General features: G+C 48.5%; 1 protein-coding gene across 5 annotated transcripts in view; it reads right to left on the reverse strand.

The window, feature by feature from the left end:
- The window catches only part of PACS1 (phosphofurin acidic cluster sorting protein 1), a 105692-nt gene that overhangs the window by 38793 nt on the left and 44724 nt on the right, over nt 1-22175 (reverse strand). For 4 of the 5 annotated variants that reach the window (XM_048857062.2, XM_048857059.2, XM_048857060.2 and 1 more), the window contains exon 2: nt 9025-9112. In XM_048857062.2, the coding sequence (XP_048713019.1) occupies nt 9025-9112 (88 nt within the window). Of the gene's footprint in view, nt 1-9024; nt 9113-13892; nt 13971-22175 lie in introns of those variants that run through there. The other variant, XM_048857061.2, reaches the window with a different exon arrangement.

Consider the following 22175-nt stretch of genomic DNA (forward strand, 5'->3'; position numbering starts at 1 on the left):
GGCACTCCCCTGCTGCTGTTTCACTTTCAGCACCATTTTAAATCCCCCGGTTACCGAGCTCTGGATCCAGCAGCAGGCAGAGCGCTCCTGGAGACAGACCCAGACATAAGAAGAGCTTGTGCTGTGGGAATAACACTGGCATTTTCCAAGCGCCTGTCATCCGAGATCTCCTAGCACTTACCCCGCCCTCTGCCCCCACAGCATCTGGGCACCTCACAATCTTTACTGGGAGGTAGGGAAGGATTATCTCCGCTGTCCAAATGGGGAACTGAGGCACAGAGGCCCGAGGTCACACAAGCAGTCTGTTGGAGCAGGGAATTGAGTTTAGGTCTCCCAGTCCCATGCTAGCACCCCAACCACCAGAGCAGCCCTTCTCCTCCAGTCTCAAAGCTGCTTAGAGACATGAAGGCTCTGGGGATTCTCCCCATTCCCAGCAGAGGGGAAGTCACAGACTAAGTGGCAGAGCCAGGAATAATACCCAGCATCCCCTGCTCCAGCCACTTCTCCCAGAGCACACAGACTCCCTGGGTAGCAGAACCTCGCCTTCAAAGCCCCTGGCATCTTGTTACTATGACCACAGGAATCCTGACTCCAATTGCTCCCTGCTCTTACCACAGACAGTGGAAGACTTTGGGTACATGTGGCATGTCCTGCTCTGGGAGCTGATCCACACAAAAAAAATAGACTCTTATCCCTACCAGAGAAAGACCGCACGAGAGCCAATGGCTGAAAGCTGAAGCCAGAAAAATTCAAACTGAAACAAGGCACAAAGATTTAACAGTGCAGGTGATTAACCATTGGCACAGACAGCCAAGGGAAGTGTGTGTGTGTGTGGGGGGGGGGGGGGGATTCCCCATCTCTCAGTGTCTCCAAATCCAGCCTGGCTGCCTTTTGTCAAACACTCGCATCTCGCCCCAGCGCAGGGGGAACAGGTGACGTTCTTTGGCCTGGGCCATCAGGAAGGTCAGACCAGTTGATTAGGGCCCTACCAAATTCATGGCCATGAAAAATGCACCACAGACTCTGAAATCTGGTCTCTCCCCACGAAATCTGGTCTTTTGTGTGCTTTTACCCGATACTATACAGATTTCACAGGGGAGACCAGCGTTTCTCAAACTGGGGGTCCTGACCTAAAAGGGAGTTGCAGGGGGTTGGCAAGGTTATTTTAGAGGGGTTGCGGTATTGCCACCCCTTACTGCCTTCAGAGCTGGGTGGCGGGAGAGCAGCTCTGAAGGCAGCATCCCACCAGCAGCAGCGCAGAAGTAAGGGTGGCCTGGTATCGTATTGCCACCCTTACTTCTGCGCTACTGCTGGTGGGACGCTGCCTTCAGAGCTCGGCTTCTGGCCAACAGCCGCCGCTCTCCAGCTGCCCAGCTCTGAAGGCAGCACCCCGCCAGCAGCAGCGCAGAAGTACGGGTAGCTGTACCGCAAACATCCCTACAATAACCTTGTGACACCCCACCCCGCATAATTCCTTTTTGGGTCAGGACTCCTACAATTACAACACCATGAAATTTCAGATTTAAATAGCTGAAATCATGAACTGTAAAATTTTCAAAATCCTATGACCGTGTAATTGACCAAAACGGACTGTGAATTTGGTAGGGCCCTATAGATGATCTAATGGGCCTTTCCGGCCTTCCCATCTCTGAATCCCTTATTAGCTTATGTGGTTACTGCTTTAGCTTTAGTGTTAGAGGCCTGTGCTTTTGTTGCAGAGGGTTACAGGATCTATCCCTGCTGATGACCTGTGGTGGGAATCAGGCCAATGCTGCCTAAAATGAGAAACAATAGGAGCACCCAGACTCATTGGACCCATGGCCAGTCTAGCCCAGAACCCCACTGCTCAGAGTGGCCAGCACCAGGTGCTGCAAAGACAGACACACAAACCCTGCAGCAGGCATGCAGTGCCAACCAAATCTGAGATGGTGCTTGTGAACTTAGCAGAGGGGCCCATAGGTGGGGCCCTCCAACTGCTTTCTAGATGTTCAAGGCCTCGCTCATCAAAGAAAGTCCTGAGCAGAAACCCGCGATGCACCTCGCATCTCACCAGGCACCCGCACATTTGGCAGCCTTGTCACACCTCAGCTGACACCCTTAGACTGAGAGGAAGGTGCACTGAGTTGCAAACCAGGAGACCATGAGTTTGAGGCTTGCCACTTCCATGGACTGCTGTTAATATTTCTGCAGGGTGCCTATACTGCTATCTGGGAACAGAAGCCAGGTCTCTTAATAGGACAGATCTTGTCCCACTGAGCCACATGATTTTCAGAGTGAATATGCCAGGTACGTGCTCTTGGCTTTGCTGTCAGGAACCACCGCTCAAGCCATCAGACCCCACACGTCACCCAAAGCGCTTCCTCACTGAGGGCAGGCAGGATTTGCATCAAATTCACACAACCATTTTCAAGCTGAGGTTTACGCTTTTATGCTAAGTAGCTCATTAAATAATTTGCATGTGTGTCCTACAAAAGAATTGCCCTGGACTCAGCAGTGATGCAAGTGCCTGAGGTCAGAGTTCCTCTGAAAGTTCTTCCTTGGCTCTCCAAGGCAGCGGCGTTGTGGGGGAAGTGCCACTCAAGCCCTGGCACTTGCAATCAAACGCAGGCTACTTCCCCCCCTCTCCCGACCCGCTGAGTGCTGTGATCCACACTGGTAAATGGCTGCTGCGTGTTGCAGAGGTGGCTGCATCTCAGCAGGGACAGAGCGAGCTATATATAGTTCCTAAAGCACTTTGAAATTCTTCTGCATGAAAACCTAATAAACCCAATTTATTAACAGTGAGAAACATGATAGGGAAACAGCAGGAAGCAGACAGCAGTAAAAGGACATGCTCTCTTGGTAACAGCTCTCCTTAGACTGGACACAAATTACTGGTTCAAAACCCCCTAGCATTGGTTGGTAAGAACTTTCGGTGAGGTTTGGAGGTGGGACGGGGCGCGTTGCCATGACATGGTATCATTTGTACAGTCTATGGAAACCCCAGAGGGGAAGGGTTAAAACCCCCAGCAGTCAGTCAGTAATAAAAGCATGTCATCTCAGCTGTAACTAATTCACACTGGGATAATTTTTTAATTAAATGCATAGGGCTCTCTGGTAGGAGTGAGGATGAAGAAGGTCATCCCCCCCTCTCCTGTGATTAGACAGATGAGCTCTTGGCCTGACATATTTATTTTCCTCTTTGCCTTACACAGGAAGTGTGGACTGAATGGACTGAAGAGTTGCCGGGTCCAACGGGAGCTGCTGGAAAAGCCCCCAATGCAATGCTGGTTTGTCCCTTACTGCAGGCTCTTTGGCTGGTCACTGCTGTCTTTAGGTCTCTCTCCAAATCACTGCTAGGCTGCTGGAGGAAAGACTAGTTCTTTTTTCAGTCATACTAGTTACACCTGCTAGATTAGCCCCAGCTGCCCCCAGCAATGCAGCATGGCTTCCACTTTGAGTATGATTAGTAATCCTGTTTATTGCTGTAGTGCCGAAGGGCCAGCCCAGAACGGGGCACCACTGTGCTAGGCCCTGTATAGAGTAGATGGTCCCTGCCCTGAAGAGCTGACAATCGAAACAGACCAAATGCAGGGTGAAAGGATGTAACACACAAGTAGAGTGAACTATGTAGTGGCAGTGAAGGGACACTGAAGGGAAGGGGGCCCGCGGCAGATGTGGAGTAGCGTAGTGGTGAAGATACTGTAAAGGAGGGAGAGAGTTGGAGCAAATCTCTAAGGCTTTGGCCCATCTCATGGGATGTTTCTTAGGAGAGACTATTCCCCAGCCTAGCAGATCTGACCATTAGGAAGCTTATTGCTCCTAGGAAGAGGCCACAGAACCAGGATCAGCAACTCCATTTCCAGTCCTGACTCTCCCCCAGACTTTGTTCTGCTATCTCTGTGCATCGGTGAGAGGCAGGGGATGGTATTCCTGGGGCAGGCTAAGAGAGTTAATGTTTGCAAAGAATTTGGAAGATGAAGAAACAGAAAAAAATGTATTTGCGCTTACCTGAAAATTCCCTTTTACCGAGCAACAAGGTCCCCAGATCCATTACAATGGGTACTTCCATCTGCTTGAAGAACCAGGCCTGACAGTCACTGGCAGCAGGGGAATGCCTCCCTAGTGAAGTCCCCTGCAGCCAAGAACTTTCACAGCCAGGATCATTCAGACCTAGTTTCCTAAATTACAGATGGTGGTAAATATACTTCATGGGAAAAGCACAATTTCTCCTATTTCAAAGCATGGGAAATTTCAATGACAACAAATCCAAATCCTTGAACGTCAATTTCCATCTCTAGCCTGGATGATTCGTCTCCTGGGTGGGCTGGATATGTGGACCTTATTACTTGAAGAAAGGAACTTCGCAGGTAAGCAAGGATACATGTTCTTATACTTCTTCATGCTAAGGCTACAATGGACTTTCCAGGCACCAGATCTGCTACACTGGGATTTTCAGAGCAGCGTGCTCCCAGAGCAGGAAGCAGGATCATCCTAAACAGACATCCAAAACAAGGTAAATTATATCTCCTCCATCTTCCCCGGGGCACTAAGGCATGGAGAAGATTTCTCGCACTGGCTAAGATGCAGAAGTTGGTGAACTTACATATTGATGGCCATGTGGCTGTCCAGCCAGTCTCAATACAGGAGACATCACTACTCTGCTGTCTGACCGTCTGCGCTCCTATGGACGGGATTTGGATGCTTACCCGAAGGAGGACTATTTCTTGAATTTACGTAGGGAACAAAATGACTTCTGTACATTAAAAGAACAATACAGGGTCTCGTTAGAGAAAGCTCCCAACTTCAAACACCAGGAGGCCTGCTCTACTGGACAGGAAGTATGACGACACCTCCACAGGGGTTCAGTCTGGGTAGTGCTGTCAGGAGCAGAATGAGGATCCAAAGGTCGTGCCCTACGACCTTGCAGGTTGGAATAAAGCTGATGCCCTAAGAAAGCATTTAATATTGGGATCTGCACAAAATGTCCTTTGCTTGAACATGCTGAGAACATTACACTGCAGAGACTTGACCTTTTGCTTGGACACGCTGATACATTTGCAGTAACGCCCTCAGGGAGGTTCTCAAGGTTACATTTCACCAGGTTAGCATGGCAGTTAAACCAGGGACTTTGCACCCAGCCAGTAGAATACGTTCTGTTTGCTGAGCTCTCCTTCGGGGTGCATGGGGACAATGATCACCTCAGCCTGTATTCCTTTAAACCTGACTGGTCACGGATGGGGGGCTGGTCTTGCAATAGCAGACCTCATCTGTGAGCTAAAGACAAGGTGACAATCCTACACTCAGTTATCAGGTCTGAACGCCATTGCCTCTTCAGCCAGAAAGGAATAAAACATATCACCACTTCTATCTTCTCACTAGCTTTTGTACTGCTCTGGGGAGCAGCGCCATAGGTAGGAAAACAAAGCAGGGACCTCACCCAGGTTTGCAAGATGTCATTCACCACCTTACATTCCAATACAGAGAGGCTACAGGGCACTTTATTTACAGTTTCCAGATGCAAGGCAGTTGATCACCAGCCCACCAAACTGGTTTACAACTAGAGATATTTCTGGGTGTAGGAGTTACTCTGCTAATCCGACTTCTGCTGCGAAAGTCTTGGTGTTCATCTCCACCTTGGTGGGCAACGTACATAGAGATACCAACTTTGCTCTGCCCAGGACAGGAGAGTTTCTCTCTGGGGAAGGGCTGATAGGGTTTCCATACACACTAGGAAAAACACAATCACACACGCTGACTGTCATGACCAGAACAGGTCTGTTATCCATGGAAGCTCCGAGACCTCAATGAATCACTCTGGTCCAGCTGGTGGATGTGGTACTCTCATTCTGGTTCCCATTCCCTGAACTGAATGAAGAAGATCTCTTAAAAAAAATCTGATTCTCTGCGTTCTCCAGCTATGGGGGTGGGGGACAGAATATACACTCGGAGCTAGATCTCTGCCAATGGATGTGACAGGGCAAGATGTAGAGGGGATACCCAGAATTACTACAAAGGACTCAGAGGAAGTCAGGATCACTGAAGCATGCCTGTCTGGGAGATCAGAATTCTCCATAGGCTCCAATAAGAATTGGATAATTTCTCTGGCACACCACTTGTTTTCTTTATGGCCATCATCTTCTTCTGAGAGGAGTCCTCATACCAGCTAGTATTGGTCCCAAGCCCTAGCTTATGATCGACTTTCCAGGCACCATGTGTCTGTGTTTGTCCTGAAGCCAAGCTACTCCAGGAACCATACCACTCATGTGTTTGCTTCAGCTTTCTCTCTGTACAGAACCCGATCAGAAAAGTTGTCCAGGAACAGATTAAGTGAATTTCCTTCTTCCCTAAAGACAGTTTTACTGCTGCCATGATCCTGGAGAGGGACCCTGGGAGCACACGTCAGAGCAAAGGGAAAAGACTGCCATGCATCTGCAAAACAAGAGAATTGTCTGGGGATGGGAAAATGGGAATGCTCTGAAGTCAAGCCTCCTTCAGGAACGTATTTAGTTATTTCAGACAAGGCCCTGCTCTGCTCGTTTGGGGTTTCCCTCAGCAGAGCTCAGTAGCAGGGAGGGGTCAGGATTGCCACTGGGGAGGCAGAGAAAACTGGAGGGGGTGCTGCAGCCAGTGACTCTCAGGCTGGGTCTGCCCCGAGCTGAAGCAGGCTGGCATATCCACTGGAATGGCTCTGCAGACCTTAGCATGTAAAAGAATGCACCATATGTGCTTTTTAAGGCCATCCTGAACAATTCCTCTTCCTTACTGGCATTTACAACCCCGGCCAGCAGCACTGTGTGTCTCCCTTTTCCTCCAATCGGTTTTACTGATTTTCACAAAATCAAAGGGTGCTGTCCATGGATGCCTAGAACACTCCCTGGAATTTTGGAATCTATTGGATGTAGCATTCAAAAGCTATCACAAAGCAGGCCAACAGAGAAGTGTATTGATTTGGGCGTAAGACCTCACTGGGCTTGGCCAATAAAGCTGCAGATACAGTTTTTAGTTCGGCTGTAGTTCTACAGGCTTTGCACCCAAGATTTCAGAGCACTTTGCAAAGGGTGGCAGTCAGGAGCCCCCTTGACAGATGGGGAAGGTAAGGCAAAAAAAAAGGTGAGATAAATGACCTGCTGAAGGCCTCAGAGAGCAGGATCTGAAGTGGGAACAGAACCCAGAATGTCCAGTTCTTATAGCTGCAGGCTACTTTCAGAGGTGAACCCAGCATGAGTCAGAACAGTCCAAGCTGCACAAGCCTGGCAAGAGCCTACAGGAGGTGAGACTTTGCCCCACTTTCTCAGACTAAAATGTTAACTCTGGGCCCTAATGACAGCAACACCAACGTTAGAAGCGGGAAAGTTCGATTTTGAAGATCTGGACAATATATTGTGAATGGATTCTCGTTCTGATGGCTCAAGTGTCCAGAGTGTAATGTGTGGTGGAAATTCTGAGGGCATCCCTTTCCCCCGCGGGTAATTAACCATCCAAGTGTCCTAGCTAAAGGGCTGCAGACATAGTGACACTGCCTGAATTAAACCCCCTGAGCTCCTGAAAGGAGGGGTTAATTTCTTCATGCCCTTTCAAACACAGAAAGCAGCTGCACAGATTAACCAAAAGTGATTCAGCCCTCAACCTCCTCTCCAAGTTCTGCAGGGAATCCCCACAGGGCATCACAGCCGGAGATCTGGATCATGCTGGCTCTCTCAGACAACGGGGGAGAGAGATAGCAGTAGGGAATGTGTGTCAAGCACGCCAATGATCTCTTGCAAAGCTGACAACCTGAACGGTAGGCAAGAGCAACCACTTTTAGCGAGACTCATTACAGGGGAGTGGGAAAGAAGAGCTCCCGGGCATCACCTGACATACAGCTGCAGACATCGAAACTGGCAGAGAAAGATGCACAACGACAGCTTGGATTAAACATTTATTGATGATGCAGAGCTTACATTACGTTAGCAGATCAGTAAGCAGTGGACGGGCCAATGTTCATTCCTCATGCGCCCAATTCAAGAGGATTACCAGAAAGACCACAACAAGTTACATCTGTAACAGCATTCACCTAACTGGAGCAGGGACAACACTGACCTCCTAGCGTTCCCCAACACCACCAGTGTCCCACGCCTCCCTCTTGTCCAAGGGCTGGGTGCACAGAGAAAATCTTGTTGCTTGCTTGTTTCCCCAGATCATCTCTCGGCTCCAGACTCTCTACAGAGAATGATCCTGCCCAGGTCTTCATTTTCTGGCTTGGCTGCTGTAACCCGCTCCCTTCTGGGCTCTCTGACACGCCCCATGTCCCACTCCACACGAGGAAAAGCGCATCTGCTAAGATCACGAGCCTGATCTGACCCTGTCACTGGCTCCCCTTTCTCCACCACTACCTTTGACTGCAAAACACTGCTCACTCTGCTCCCCACCCGCCTGTCCTCTCCACTCAGCAGCCTGTCTGGCCGCTTCCCCTCCCCCACACACACCACATCTGCATGGTGCTCCTCACCTAGGCCATTCCTCTGCCCATCAGTCAAGTCCCTCCTAAGACCTGCCTCTTTCATGATACCTTAGAGAAAATTGCTCTTTAAACATTCCGGTTTGATTTATATCCTTGCCCTGCTGGGCTGCTCCTCACTGCTTGAATAATGTCAACTCACCCTCATCCCCTGCTGCTTTGATTCTCTCCCTCTCCCTCGCCGACCCCTACCACCACCACCACCCACACACAGCCCACCTCATTGTAGCAGTCCCTTGTCAGCACTTTCCTGTTCTGAGGGAGGAGAGATTGCCTGGAGGGCAAGGACCTCGCATGTTAGAGATTTCCCCTAAATTATACCTATCTTCTAGCTCTTACATAGAGCTCTTCATCCGTCAATCGCAGTGTGCTTTACACAGGTGGGCATAGCCTCATTTTCAGATAGGGAAACTGAGGCACCAGGCAGGGAAAAAGTCAGCAGGAGACCAGGCAGGCAGCAGCAGTGACTAGTTAGCTTGGAACCCCTCCACCCTGCTCCCACATGCAAAACACACCACCTTCAGCCGCTGACTGGGCACACTGACCTGCAGCTTCACAGCGATCACCACCGAGTTTAGGTCCTTGTCCATCTCCTTCAACATGATAAGCTTCTTCAGGGTCAAGCTGAACAACCTGTCAGGAGAAGAGAAACTGTCAGAAACAGGACGGAGCAGATGGGAGATGCAGGAAGAGATGAAGCATTCCTGAAGCTAAACAGGGAATCAGAGGTTGTAACAGATGCAATCCACTCATGGCTTTCTATTCCATCAGGCAGCTCTTCAGAGCTTTGTGCTACAAGCAGGTTGGAGTAGACACTCCCCAAGGCTGTCTACATGCTCTTGTGCATTTCTGTCGTGCAAATATTTTCCCAGCTATGTGCCTGGCCCATCCAGCCTCTTGCAATACAAACAGCGCTCAGGGAAAGGGAAAGGAAGCTCATGTGGGAGTCAAGCCACACTTCAGCTGACCTGCTTTGAACTTATGATCTTTGACGGCAACTCAAACCTGTTCCGTTCAGTCTGAGCCTCTGGCAGTTCTGGGCTTGATGTAGAAGTTACCGGGTAAGGTGCTATGGACTGTGATAGGTAGGAGATCAGATTAGAAAAGAACAGGCCTTCTGGCCATAACATCTATGGACTGCACTAAATGCACGGAAGGCACATAGGTCAACACACAGGTAAAGCTCTGATTATCCAGAGCCAGGTCTCGGGGGGGGCCATGCCAAACCTTTGGGTAATGGGGGTTTTGGCTACCAGTGATTTTCACTGGTTTGCACGGTCTGTGTGCTGTCATGAGCAGGGAGTGGTGAAGTGCAGGCCACACATTAAAGGATCTTTGAAAATAGATTTCAAAGGACGCCCATTGTGAGAGACACTTTGTACTTTACCAACAGCCTGATCTGTCCCAGAAAAGTCGGGACATCTCCTTTCACTGAGCAACCAGCTCCACACCCACATTATAGTGGGTCTGCAGGTTTGGGGGGAAACCTGACCTGCCAGTCACTGCCAGGAAGGGGTACAGCCCAGGCCCCAAGGACCTTCCTGCTCTGTGGAAGTTACCTGCTTGGCTGACTGACAGAATCCTCACAATCTGCTTCCAGAAAAACTCAAGACCGCTACGTACTGCAGAGCTCAACAGAAACAGGCGCGTTTCTCCACTGAGCCAAACCCTGCACCAGCTCCTGTAGCAACATTCTGGGTCTGTGGACCTCATTATGCAGAGAAAGGAAACCTTCATATAGCTCAGATACGCTCTCCTCTTTTCCCTCCTATTAAAGTCCTAAGATCCATTCCTGTGGGACCCTGATGGCAGTATGGACCTGGGCAGGGAGACTACCTACAGACAGAGACTGAGCGGCGTTTTCATTTGTGCCAAAGGGACTTAGGAGCACAAATCCCATTTCAAGAGAACATCACTTGGGTGCTCTGAAAATTCCACTAACTGCATTCTCTGTACTGGAGGGACCAGAGATTGGAGCAAAGGGAGAAAACTCCTAGTAGATCTCCCACTAGGACACATGCGATTGTCCTTCAAAGTGGCCACCACTGTCCCCTGGCAGTGAGCTCTGACATTAGCCACATAACCTTTCCACTGGGTAGACCCCAGAGACACACATCAGCCATTTGAAAATGACAGGCTAGGAGGTTCTCTCTCCCTTTGATTCTCGTTGGAGAAGGCTGTCAAATGGCAGGACAGCTTAGGGTCAATCTTGAGGGCTGGCTCTGGACAAAGGACCTCTTTGGGAAACGGGTTATAGTGTTCACAGCCCCAATTCTAGGGGCAGAGAGAGCAATGAAGACTCCAAACGTAGGGGAGGGGAGATAAAGAGACACTCCCTTCGCGGTGCAAATGCATGTTCCCTGAGAGCGGTGGGGACCAGATCCAGGTGCCAGGGGCTGAGATGGACTGACACTGCCAGAGAGCTGCCTTCTGTGCTAAGGATAGTGAATAACCGCAGGGATCTTTCTGCACAGGACAGGTACAGTTGCACCTCCCTCTGGAGGCAGGAAAGCCTCCTTCCCAGCTGTCCAATTAGCACATGGTAAATGGAACTCTTCACTCCACAATGCCCCTTGCTCATGGAGGGAAAGCTGGGCCTTGGGCTCCATCCACCTCTACCCTGCCTCCTCTCCAAGGACCAAGCCCCAGGACTGGGCACCCCCCTCAGATGGACGCTACAACCTTTGGGGGCGCCAGCGAGTGCTCTCCAGCTTGCATATGAAAAGGCATCACTCCTCAGCCACCAGAGAGGTGACTGCAGAAAGGCCCCTCCTGCCGGGGAGCGCTGGAAGTGCTGATCTCAGAGCAGTGCTGATAGTCAGACAGGCACCATCCCTGTTTGCTCCCAGGAGCAGAACTGTGTGCGTGGCTGGCAGACTCTTCTGATCAGGACACAGCAGTAACTCCTCCATGTGAACCCGTTGGGGAGCGTCTGCCACTGCTGTCTCTCAGTGGTCCCCCACTGTGGCAGCCCAAGAAGCAGTAGATGGGGATGCCTTCCTGCCAGGGTTCCTTTCATGGCAAGCCCTTGGTGAATACTCTGGGAGCAGTGGCCAGAGCAAGAGGAAAACCCCGTGCCGGAAATGCCTATCTTCCTAAAGTAAAGCACAGGGGCCTGTGTGGCATCAATAAATGGTGATATGGAGGAAGCGTCCTTCTCATCTCTAGGCAACAGGGAAATCATCCGGGTTGGCTGGCGCCTGAGTAGCTTCGGGGATCTTGTGTTAAGTAAGGCACTTGACGAGAAGCTAGGAGGTCTGGTTCTAGTCCCCGCTCTGCCGCTGGGCGAGTTTGAGCAAATCACTTCCCCTCCATGCCTCTGTTTCCCCATCTGTAAAATGGGAGTAACAAGACTTCCCCACTCCACAGAGACAAGATGCTCAAATACTTCAGGATGAATCCCTATTGCTCAAGACCAAGCCAGTGGCTCAGTCACTAGACCATGGTAACTTAAATGCCATGGTTTTGTAGCTGTGCATCCTTAGATTTCTATCAGATCCAAGTTCTCATTTGCAGGTTTTAGTGACTACTTTACTAACTTCTCATATCCATACTCGAGGAGTAATGAAGTCCCAGGATGCACCGAAGGCAGCACCTTCCTCTTTCAGAGATGAAGGGGAAACAGAAGGCTAGAAGGAAGAAACAGATGCTTTCCAGAGTCCCTCACACCACCACCTTCTCTCTCCAGGCTACCTCACTGCAATAGAAGCCCACTCGAAGCACTGCTATTAGACAGGAAGCCAGCAGCACGACAAAAAAGGAGGAAAGGGAAAAAAAATGAGTCAGGAGGACAAAAAAGAGTTTGCAGGGCAGATGGTTCCACCTAGGACTCTTTCAGGGCCGAGTTCAAACAGACGTGAAACCCAGGTTGAGGCCTCACAGCTGTCTGACCCCCATCACCACTGGAGCTGAGCACCTTGCCCTCTTTAACGCAATAGGTGTTAACCTGCACCCATACCATAAAAAAGGGAACCATCGCCTCTTTGCCGAGCTCACTGACCCAACTCTCAGCGGCATGAAGCCTCCAAGTTCTCTCCTGATCAATCTTTGACCTGACGTCAGAGCCAACACCACTCTAACTTTTTGCTAGGACTAGTTTAGAAGGTTAGGTCTGTGCTATTTATGGACAAACTAAGGAGGCCAGACCAGATGAACATGTAACAGGTCACCATGTTCTATTAAGAAAGGTGGGGGTCACCACAGCTGGGAATTTAGGGGAGATCTGCCCCAGGGCCCTAATCTATAGCAGAGCCAAGAACTGAACTCAGATTTCCCAAGAGCAGTCCCGTACTTTACATCCCATCAAGCCCAGGACAATCTCTAGCAGTTGGAAATAAAGAAGCAGAAGAGCAATAAAAGGCAGGTGGCACCAGAATTGGTTAATTGCAAAGAGAAGCCTCTTGAGATGCAGCCTGTGTACTACCAGGCACATGGTAGGTCATCCATGACTCACTGTTCATCTGCACAGATGACTGCAACTGTAACAGTAGCACATGCCACAGCTCAGGAAGGAGACAGGTAAGTGCAGGGGGTTCAGGGAGGCATAGCTTTATTGTGAAGGTGAGAGAAACTGGGTAAGGACCTGCCGCCAGCTTACAGCAAACACATCAGGTGCTGACTGAGGAAACATAATGCTGCTTCTACTTCCAAAACAACTTTGTCTTTCAAGCAGTGTGATCTTTTTAGAGCCACAGGAGCTAAGTGGAGCCCAATGTAGGAATATCTATTGTTATCTGCACAGCTGCTGTGACAGATAAGAGGCCAGCACAAGGGAACTCCAAACCGGCAGCCTTTTTGCATAACATGGAACCTCACAAATGCTCAGTACAGTTACATACATTCTTCACTTACATGGGAACTGCTGTTGTATGGGTTTCCACATGCTCTGAGAAAAGTTAAAAAACACAGGCAATTCCCAGGCAAAAACCTTCTGTTAAAAGGGAGTGTGACAGGGTTGGGCCAGATGGCTACAGCAGAGTGATTTTTTCATGTTTTTGTATATTTATTTCTACAACCATGATGGCTAAAAAACACACTATTTCATTTCAAACAAAATTGTACAATTAGGAACCACTGAATGTTCCCCACAACACACAGTTTTTTAACAGTTGTAACTTCTCTTCTTCCCCCTCACCTACTATTAAGGATAGATTGCACAAAGAAGAACTTCTCCGATAGATAGCAGTACATGAAGCTGTAACAATCTGCTCATCGAAGGCAGATATATTAGCCCCAGGTTAAGTAGGTCCCTTTTCCCTGGGTAAGGTAACAGGGAAGGTTCCAGAACAACCAGGAACTTTCTGGAAACAATTAAGGCAGACAGGCTGATTAGAACACCTGCAGCCAATCAAGAAGCTGCTAGAATCAATTAAGGCAGGCTAATCAGGGCACCTGGGTTTAAAAAGGAGCTCACTTCAGTTTGTGGTGCGTGCGAGGAGCTGGACAACAGGAAACATCAGGAGGAAGGTCCTGTGGAGAGAATAAAGAAGGTGTTGGGAGGAGGCCGTGGGGAAGTAGCCCAGGGAGTTGTAGCTGTCGCACAGCTGTTACAGGAGCCACTGTAGACAGCTGAAATCCACAGGGCCCTGGGCTGGAACCCGGAGTAGAGAGCGGGCCTGGGTTCCCCCATCCCTCCATCCCCCCAACTCCCTCACTGATACTGGAGGAGTTGAACTGGACCGTGGGTTCCACCAGAGGGGATGGTCTCTGGCCTGTTCCCCGATCCACTAGGTGGATCAGCAGAGACTGTGGGGATTGTTCTTCTTCCTTTCCCCATGCTGGCCAGTGATGAGGCTAACTGAGTGAACGGCAGATTTGAGCCACAAAAGTGGCCAAACTGAGGGCTGCCGTGAACCTCTGAGGTGAGAAAATCCGCCAATAAACGCAGGACCCACCAAGGCAGAGGAGGAACTTTGTCACAGGAGATAAGGTTGAGCAGATGCATCCCAACCATTACCTAATACTGTCCGTGAGCTCCCAGCATATGGAGAGTTAACAGAAGATGTCTTAGTCAGAAGAACGATCAGTGCTGTCCCCGGACGGATCAGGCAGGATTTGAGGGGTGGGGGGAGAGCGCATTGTTCTTGTTTTCAGAAGCAAAGGATAAAATCTTCAGACTTGGGTTTCTCTAGTTAGCCAGCTCAGAAGTGGCCTGTTTTTCAGAGTTGCCCAGCTGCCATTAAAGTTCGGCCCCCTATCAGCCCCACATTGCAGTTTGGAACAAGCTGCCCCTGGGATCTCAATCTTGCTCTCTCCATGTCTTTCAAGTGCTTCTACCTGCACGTCTCCTGGAATGGAACCATGAGTTTCACTTCACTTTAGAGAAGATCACCAGGCTACAACACCCCCTGTTTACCAACCAAATTACCTCAACCGGACCAACTGGCTTTGGGTCTGGCTGTAGACTTCTCAATGGGAGCTTGTGACCAGTAAGAATCAGCAGTGACTCAGGATAGCTTCATCAAACCTAAGTATGATTTATTGATTCACAGAAACTTACGCTGAGAGAAACAAGGCAGACTGTCATTCATAGGCGTGTAGGACACAGAACTGCAAGGGCCCTTCTGGGTGACCAAGTCCAGTCCCCTGCTGTCGCAGCCAACCCTGTCATAGAATCCCATTCATAAATGTCATTTCAAAATTCTTTTTTCATCCCTGGGTTCCTGGGCCTGGTCCAAACTGGGTTATTCACCGTGAGGTCAAGGTTGGACTTCACAGCAGTAGGTTCTCTGTTTTGTTCTGTAACTACCAGTGAATAGGTGGGAATTAGAATGGTTAGTCTCATCTGCCTGTGTGCTTGCTAGTGTCTGTCTATATGAGACATTTGTGTGGAATAGCTAGGGTGTGAATCTGGAGCATAAGAGCTATTTCACACTAACTCCCTGTGTGGACACTCTTATTCCGCACTACAAATGCCTTTGTGCACTTTAGCTTAATCCACTAACCACACAAGGCATGAGTGTGGAATAAGAATGTTCACTTGGGAAGCTAGTGCACAACAGCTATTGTGGGCTATTTCCCTGGGTTGACAAGCTTTCAGCATCTGCTGGAATTTACCCTTCTTGATCCCATAACCCCCAACACAAGAGCAAACAAACAAGGACATAATTTTCATAAAAATACTACAAATATCGACCACATTCTTCACATCCCATATATACACTGAGCAATGGGGGAGGTAGTTGGGATTTTTTGACAGCCTTTCATGACTACACCCTCAGAGAGAAAGAACCGTGTTCCAAAAATACCCTCGGATGGAAAGGAGTAGCCAAAGCAGGCTCATCTATTGCAACAGGTCTACAAGAGTCACCGCCGCCTTATGATCAATAGTACTGAAGGTAGATCTAACTAGTTCAGCATGGACACCTGATTTTCATCTCCTCTCCAAGTGAAGATCATCTACCAGTCTCCAAGCCATGCCCACATCTATTCCCAGATAAACAAAAATCTAGGAGTTCTGAAGCTGTTTAGACACAGCAAGAATTTTCTTGCCACAATGCCAAGAGATACCTAAGATTACCATGGAGGAAGTTACAGGTCACTTACAAGACATGATTGCAAGTTCAGGGAAAATTACTACTCAGGTGACATAATCCAGGCCACCTCCTGCATTACACTTCTTTAGCCTAAGCCACCCCATATCAGCCAGGAAGGTAGGTGATTGACTAGGACTGCAAACGTGAATTGTGATCGTTCAGAATCCTCTCCCCATCCCACTAAGTTTAGAAACCATCCTGGAGTAATAACCTCACTTTCCTCACATGTGCCACAGGGGAAAAGGGAAAAGGATTACATATAGTAAGAGCCACAACTTCCAAAGGAAGATCTATGATATGTTGCAAACCCAGGAGTTTCTGATGTATCGGGGGCTGCTGCAGGAATCCATCATTGTGAAATCTTTTGGGAAACCATACAGCTTTGTCAGGCAGAAAACTATCACTACGGAGTTCCTGAAAGAGTTCCAGGCAGCGTCACTGAAGCTTTCACAACTTAGTCACTCGGGTCAGGAATGAGACAGCAGGCCTGTACGGGATTGTTCGGCACTTGGTTCCCATGAACAACCCCCCTGAAAGCTACCAGAGTTGGAATGCAGGTCATGAGGATAATGCACTTAGCTCTTTACCAGCTCTTTACCAGCTTTGTCCACCACCACCATCTCTCCTCTCACCCCAGCTCCTTGAACTTAAAGTTTTATGGCACTGAGGAACTCAGCATCCCTGGGAGGCAGGGGTTGTCTCCAAACAACCTAGGGAAGCTGGTCTCAGGGGTTAAGCAGCTTCCCTAGGTCTGTGACAGAGCTGGGAATGCAACACAGCCCTTACTACCCACTCCATTGCTTTAGCCATGAAACATGGCCTCCTTCTCCTTATAACTTAATGGTGGCAGCAGAGGACTGAGGGGCTGGATGCCTGGGTTCTATTTCTATCTTTGCTACTGACGTTCTGTATGACCATGGGGAAGTCACTGCAGCTGGGATTTTCACTCTTGGGCTCTTTGAAAGTCCCACTCGTGCCTCAGTTTCCCCATCTTTCAGCTGGGTAATGTCCATCTCATAGGCGCGCTGCCAGGCTGGAGCAATTGCTGTTCGTCAAGCTCTCCAAGACCTCAGAGTGAAAGTTACACTGCTGTTTGCACAATAAAATATTAGAGAAGCTTAGCCTAGAGACACTTGATCATTGCAGTTCTTCGGTGCTTGGAGGCATGGGAATAGTTCCTCCCCAGCTTGTTTGTGTAACACACTGGGCCTGTTTACCTCCCTCAGGACTGAACCCCAGACCTTCAGCACCAGCCCCTACCCTGGAGCTAAAGGAGTCACTTTGCGTAAGTAGCAGGCTCTTATTCTCAATGGTGGGGTGGAGCCAAAATATCCCCAGGCACCTCTTTGGTCAGGACTTCCCCTAATGGCAGCCTTTGAACTGCTCTGGCCAATTGGTTTTCTGCTTGGTATTTAATAGAGCCAAATGCAAGGTCACACATCTAGGAACAAGGAATACAGGCCATGCCTACAGAGCGGGGCCTGTATCGTGGAGAGCAGTGATTCTGGACAGGATTCAGGGGTGATAGTGCGCAAATAATTGATCAGGAGCTCCCAGTGCCACACTTGGCAAAAAGGGCTAATGTAACCCTTGATTGTGTAAACAAAGGGGTTGTGGGTAGGAGCAGGGAGAGGATTTCACCTCCATATACAGCACTCGGGAGACTTGCCCTGGAACAGCCTGTCCAGTTCAGGGGGGTCACATCTTAAAACAGATGTTGAAAAATTTGGAGGTGGTGTAGAAAGGAGGCATGGAAACGTCTGACTCCAGGGCTGGAGAAAATGCCTTGGAGTGAGAGACTTCAAATGCTCAAAGAGAAGATCAAAAGGTGACGATGGTGTCTCTTTATGAGGAGAAAATGCAGGATACTCACAGGCTCTTTAACCTAGCAGAGAAAGGCAGAACAAGAACCAATGGCTGGAAGTTGAAGTCAGCCAAATTCAAATGGAAAATAAAGCATAAATGTTTAACAGCCCAGCTGATTAGTCATTGGAGCAACCTGCCAAGGGAAGTGATGGATTGTCTTCAAATCCAGCCTGGCTGCCTTTCTGGAAGACGCTATAGTCAAACACAAGTGCCTGGGCCCAGTGCAGGGGTAACATTGTCTGGCCTGTGCCATACAGGAGGTCAGACCAGATGATCTAACGGTCCCTTCTGGCCTTAAAAACTATTAATCTTGATATTTTAGGGTACCCAGTTCAATAGGTAGGAGGGGTACATGCTTCCTGCTGTGGAAGGAAAGGCATCGATTGGTCTACATTATGTCTGTCTGTGTAGCATATGGACACACCTTAATGCACGTAATCAAACTGGGATGCTCAAAGCAGCTCGCCAGCAGCCAGAGGACTGCACCGAACATGTGTAACTCTAGTACCGTAAATACTCGCAGGCCAGAGGAATTAATTGCAATAATTAGGCTTTTATTGAACGGTGGCTAAACTGAGCCTCTCTCACACCTTTTTGTCACACTAGTTGGGATGTCAGAGTCCCTGCAGAGCTCTGGGGTGTAGCATTACTGGTGGATAAGTGGAGACACGCTGCAGCATGGGTTTCACCGGATCTAACACTCTTCTCCACTAGCTAGAGGAAAAAGCATTTGAAAAGGACGATTTCTAACCAGAGGAGTGTGGTTCTGGAACAGCCTTCCAAAAGGAAGGTTATTTGTCCCCGCTGCAACTAGTTTGAAGATGGAGCTCGACATGTTTCTGACCAGGATTCTCTGATGAGGTTGGCTGCAATAGCAAAGACTAAATTTGATGACCCTGTAGGCCCGTTCTAGTCCTTTGTTCCTAAAAAGGTCACCTTCATACCAGGCAGTTTTAAATGAGCAAACTATTAATTTTAGAGCCTCTTCTGTTTACCAGTTCCATAATAATTAGCTTCTAGTGCATCTCACTGCTCGATCTCAAAAAGAAAGACAAGGACTGGCACCCTTGTACAGATGGGGAAACCGAGGCACAGAGGCTTGTTAGAGGTTAATGGTAGAACCTAGAATGGAACACAGGTCTCCAGACATCCGGTCAGGCTTCATGTCATCTCTAAGTCACCCACCACTCCTGAAGTAGGGAAGGATGAGCTAGCCCTGTTTTACATGGGGGAAACAAAGCAATGATGTAACTGGTAGAAGTCTGTAGTAGGGCTGGGAATGGAGCCCAGACCTCAAGTCCTGTCTTTTAACCCCAAGATCAGCCTTCCTTTTTTGTGCTTAGAGAAATAAACAAAAAACAGACCAAGTTCAGCTTTGACCTAAAAAATATGTAAGCAACATACTTGTCTTCACACTTAATTAGGCCACTAGCTGGGGACAATCTTGGCACTCCGGCTATTTTCCTTTGAAAATGGTGAAACTGGTGCATGAATATGGAAGGGCTGGAATTCAGCCAGTAATGTTTAAGGGCAGCTGAAAGTTAAACAGAGCATATGCAAATCAGAAAAGGGTTTCAGGAAACCGCCACTCTCTATGACAAACAAGCTAAATAGTGATGTACAAAGGATAACCAGAAGCAAGCTTCAGACACAGAGATTTCACAGGTTCCATTGTTACAACGCAGTGTATAACAATCATGCAGGGTGCACGAGCAAACTAGTATTCAGGCCTGGCTAGGAGGAATCTATGGTGGTCGGGTATAGGGGACATTCTGGTGCTCAGCTCCGCCCACCACCCCAGAACACCTAGATAGACAAACAAATCAACATGAGCTCCCAGTGCGATGCTTGGCAAAGAGGGCCACTGTGACCCGCAGCAGGGAGGGAGCTTTGGATACGGCACTAGTGGGAACAATACTCGAGTACCGCAGCCAGTTCTGGGGGCCACGTTTTAAAAAGGTTGTTGAAAAACTGGAGAAGACACAGAGAAGAGCCACAAAAATGATCTGAGGGCTGAGGAAAGTGCTTGACAGGGCGAGACTTACAGCTCACTCTTTTGGCTTATCAAAATGAAGACTGAGAGGTGACTATTACAGTGCATAGCTACCTTTATGAGGAAAACAGAGCGGGTAGCAAAGGGCTCTTTAAGCTAAAAGAGAAAGGCAGAACAAGAAGCAATGGCTCGAAGCTGAAGCCAGACAAGTTAGAAATCGAGGCACAAGTTTTTAACAGGGACAGTGATTAACAATTGGAACAAACTGCTAAGGAAAGCGGTGGATTGTCCATCTGCTGGTGTCTTCTGATCAAAGCTGGCTGCCTTGCTGGAAGATGCTTTAATCAAACACAAGTGACTGGGCTCAATAAAGGGTGACATTCTCTAGCTTGGGCTATACACGAGGTCAGATTAGAGGATATTGATGCCCCCATCTGGTAGAATTTAAGGCCAGTCTAGATACTTGAGGGGGTTTCCAAGCTTTTAATTCTCAGAGCTCCACATTCCTTCCCAACTCCACCATAACTTGCTCCTTATATTTTTCATTCTGCTGAACACACTTTGCAAACCCCTGCTCCGGTTAAATGATCAGCAATAAGAGTTAATGGCGACACTCAACATTTCACCATTAGGCCCGTTAACTAACACCTGCCTTGAGATTAATGAGAGCATCATGTGGAGCTCAGAGCTACTGTCACCTACTAGCATGCGGAGACAGCACTATACCCGGCTATGCTCGGAGAGATGGGTGCTTGAGAAGTGCTGCTGTGGTCTACCAGCTCTGTCTGACACACACATACTAGCAGAGTGCCTAGGATGGAAGGCAACAGATGTAAAGAACTCCATTTCCCCAGGGATTAGCCAATGTGATCAGAGAGAACACAGAGTCGAGAGTCTCTTGCCGTCGGAAGCCAGTGGGGTCTTGTGTGTGTTTGTTTAACTCAGTACAAGTGGGCACTTGTCCCATTCAGCCAGCTAAGGAAATCCACAGGCAAGTCTTCACACACTCCGTTGCTGGCGGTGAGCAGCCTTTTCGGTCCCATTTGCATGGAAAAAGGAGGTCAGATGTGCAAACTAAAATAACCAAAGTAAAGACAGACACTTCTGAACATCTTGATTTATGATTCTTGCTTTCTCTCTCGTGGTCATGCTGCCGTACAGAAGAGTAGAGGCGTGTGACTTCCTTAGTACTGCTATGGATGCTAACATATGCCAAGCATATAAAGATGACTGACATACAGAAACAACACCCACTGTGAAGGGTCCTATCTTTACCCCAAGAGCCTTTTACCCAGTCCTTCTATGTGTCAGCAGCTACTGAAGACAGGAAAAACACTATGTTTATTATAATAATCTCATATGGCTCTTCCTTTTATGTTGATTTAACATGGTTAAAATGTTACTGTTCAGAAGAGCTACAGGTTTCAGCTTTAGCTTTGTAATAGGCTGTGTTAAAATAAATCTTCCCCAGCTTGATCATTATCTGGTGTCAGCAGGATGCAGACAGATTCAGTTCTTCCCAGAGCGAGCCATTGAGCAAAGCACACACAAACTCACTGGGGATTATCTGAAAATACAAGAAGAGCACAAAGAGAAACATACTGTTCCTCTGCAGGCAGCGTAAACAGAGCACTATGCAAGGACAAGAGTCACAGGAAACCATCACACATTGCTACATTCTGCTCTGCAAGTGAGAGAGCCCAGTGAGTGGTAGGGGTGCTTTTTTTTTTTTATTGCTAGGGAGAATTGAAAGATGCCACCAGTATGAACAAGCCAAACCAAGTCATTACTTCTCATTGGAAAGCGTTCAGAGATACCACAAAATTCCAAACAGAACAGTCACACATAAGGAACCTGATCTGTTTAAGAGAAGGGACCTGCACACTCCCTTTGTAGCGATTTGTACAAACAGTAGCAGTTAGAGGCCCCAGGCAAAGGGATCTAGACTCCTGAGTCACTTTGGTACTTTGGAAACATTTACTTTAAGTAAGTCAGGGATCGTGCTAAGCTAAGTCAATATAAGTCATTCTTATAACTGGCTGAAGAGTGTCTGCGCAAGGAGTCTGCAGGGACTTTGTTAAACTGGTGCAACCTGTGTGTTTAGACAAGGCATTTAATCTGAAGTGACCCCCCTCCACCAATGTGGAAAACCACAGGGCCACATTGGTAGCCTGTGCTTAGTAGTGACCCAGAGAAAACAGAAGCATCTATTACTGGTTATGGCACCAAATAGTGAGTCAGGACCCACGGTTCCATTCCTCACTCTGCCACTGTCACTATGTGACCCTGGGCAAGTTACTTC

Source organism: Caretta caretta, chromosome 7 (genome assembly GCF_965140235.1).
Source record: "Caretta caretta isolate rCarCar2 chromosome 7, rCarCar1.hap1, whole genome shotgun sequence".
NCBI lineage: Eukaryota > Metazoa > Chordata > Testudines > Cheloniidae > Caretta > Caretta caretta.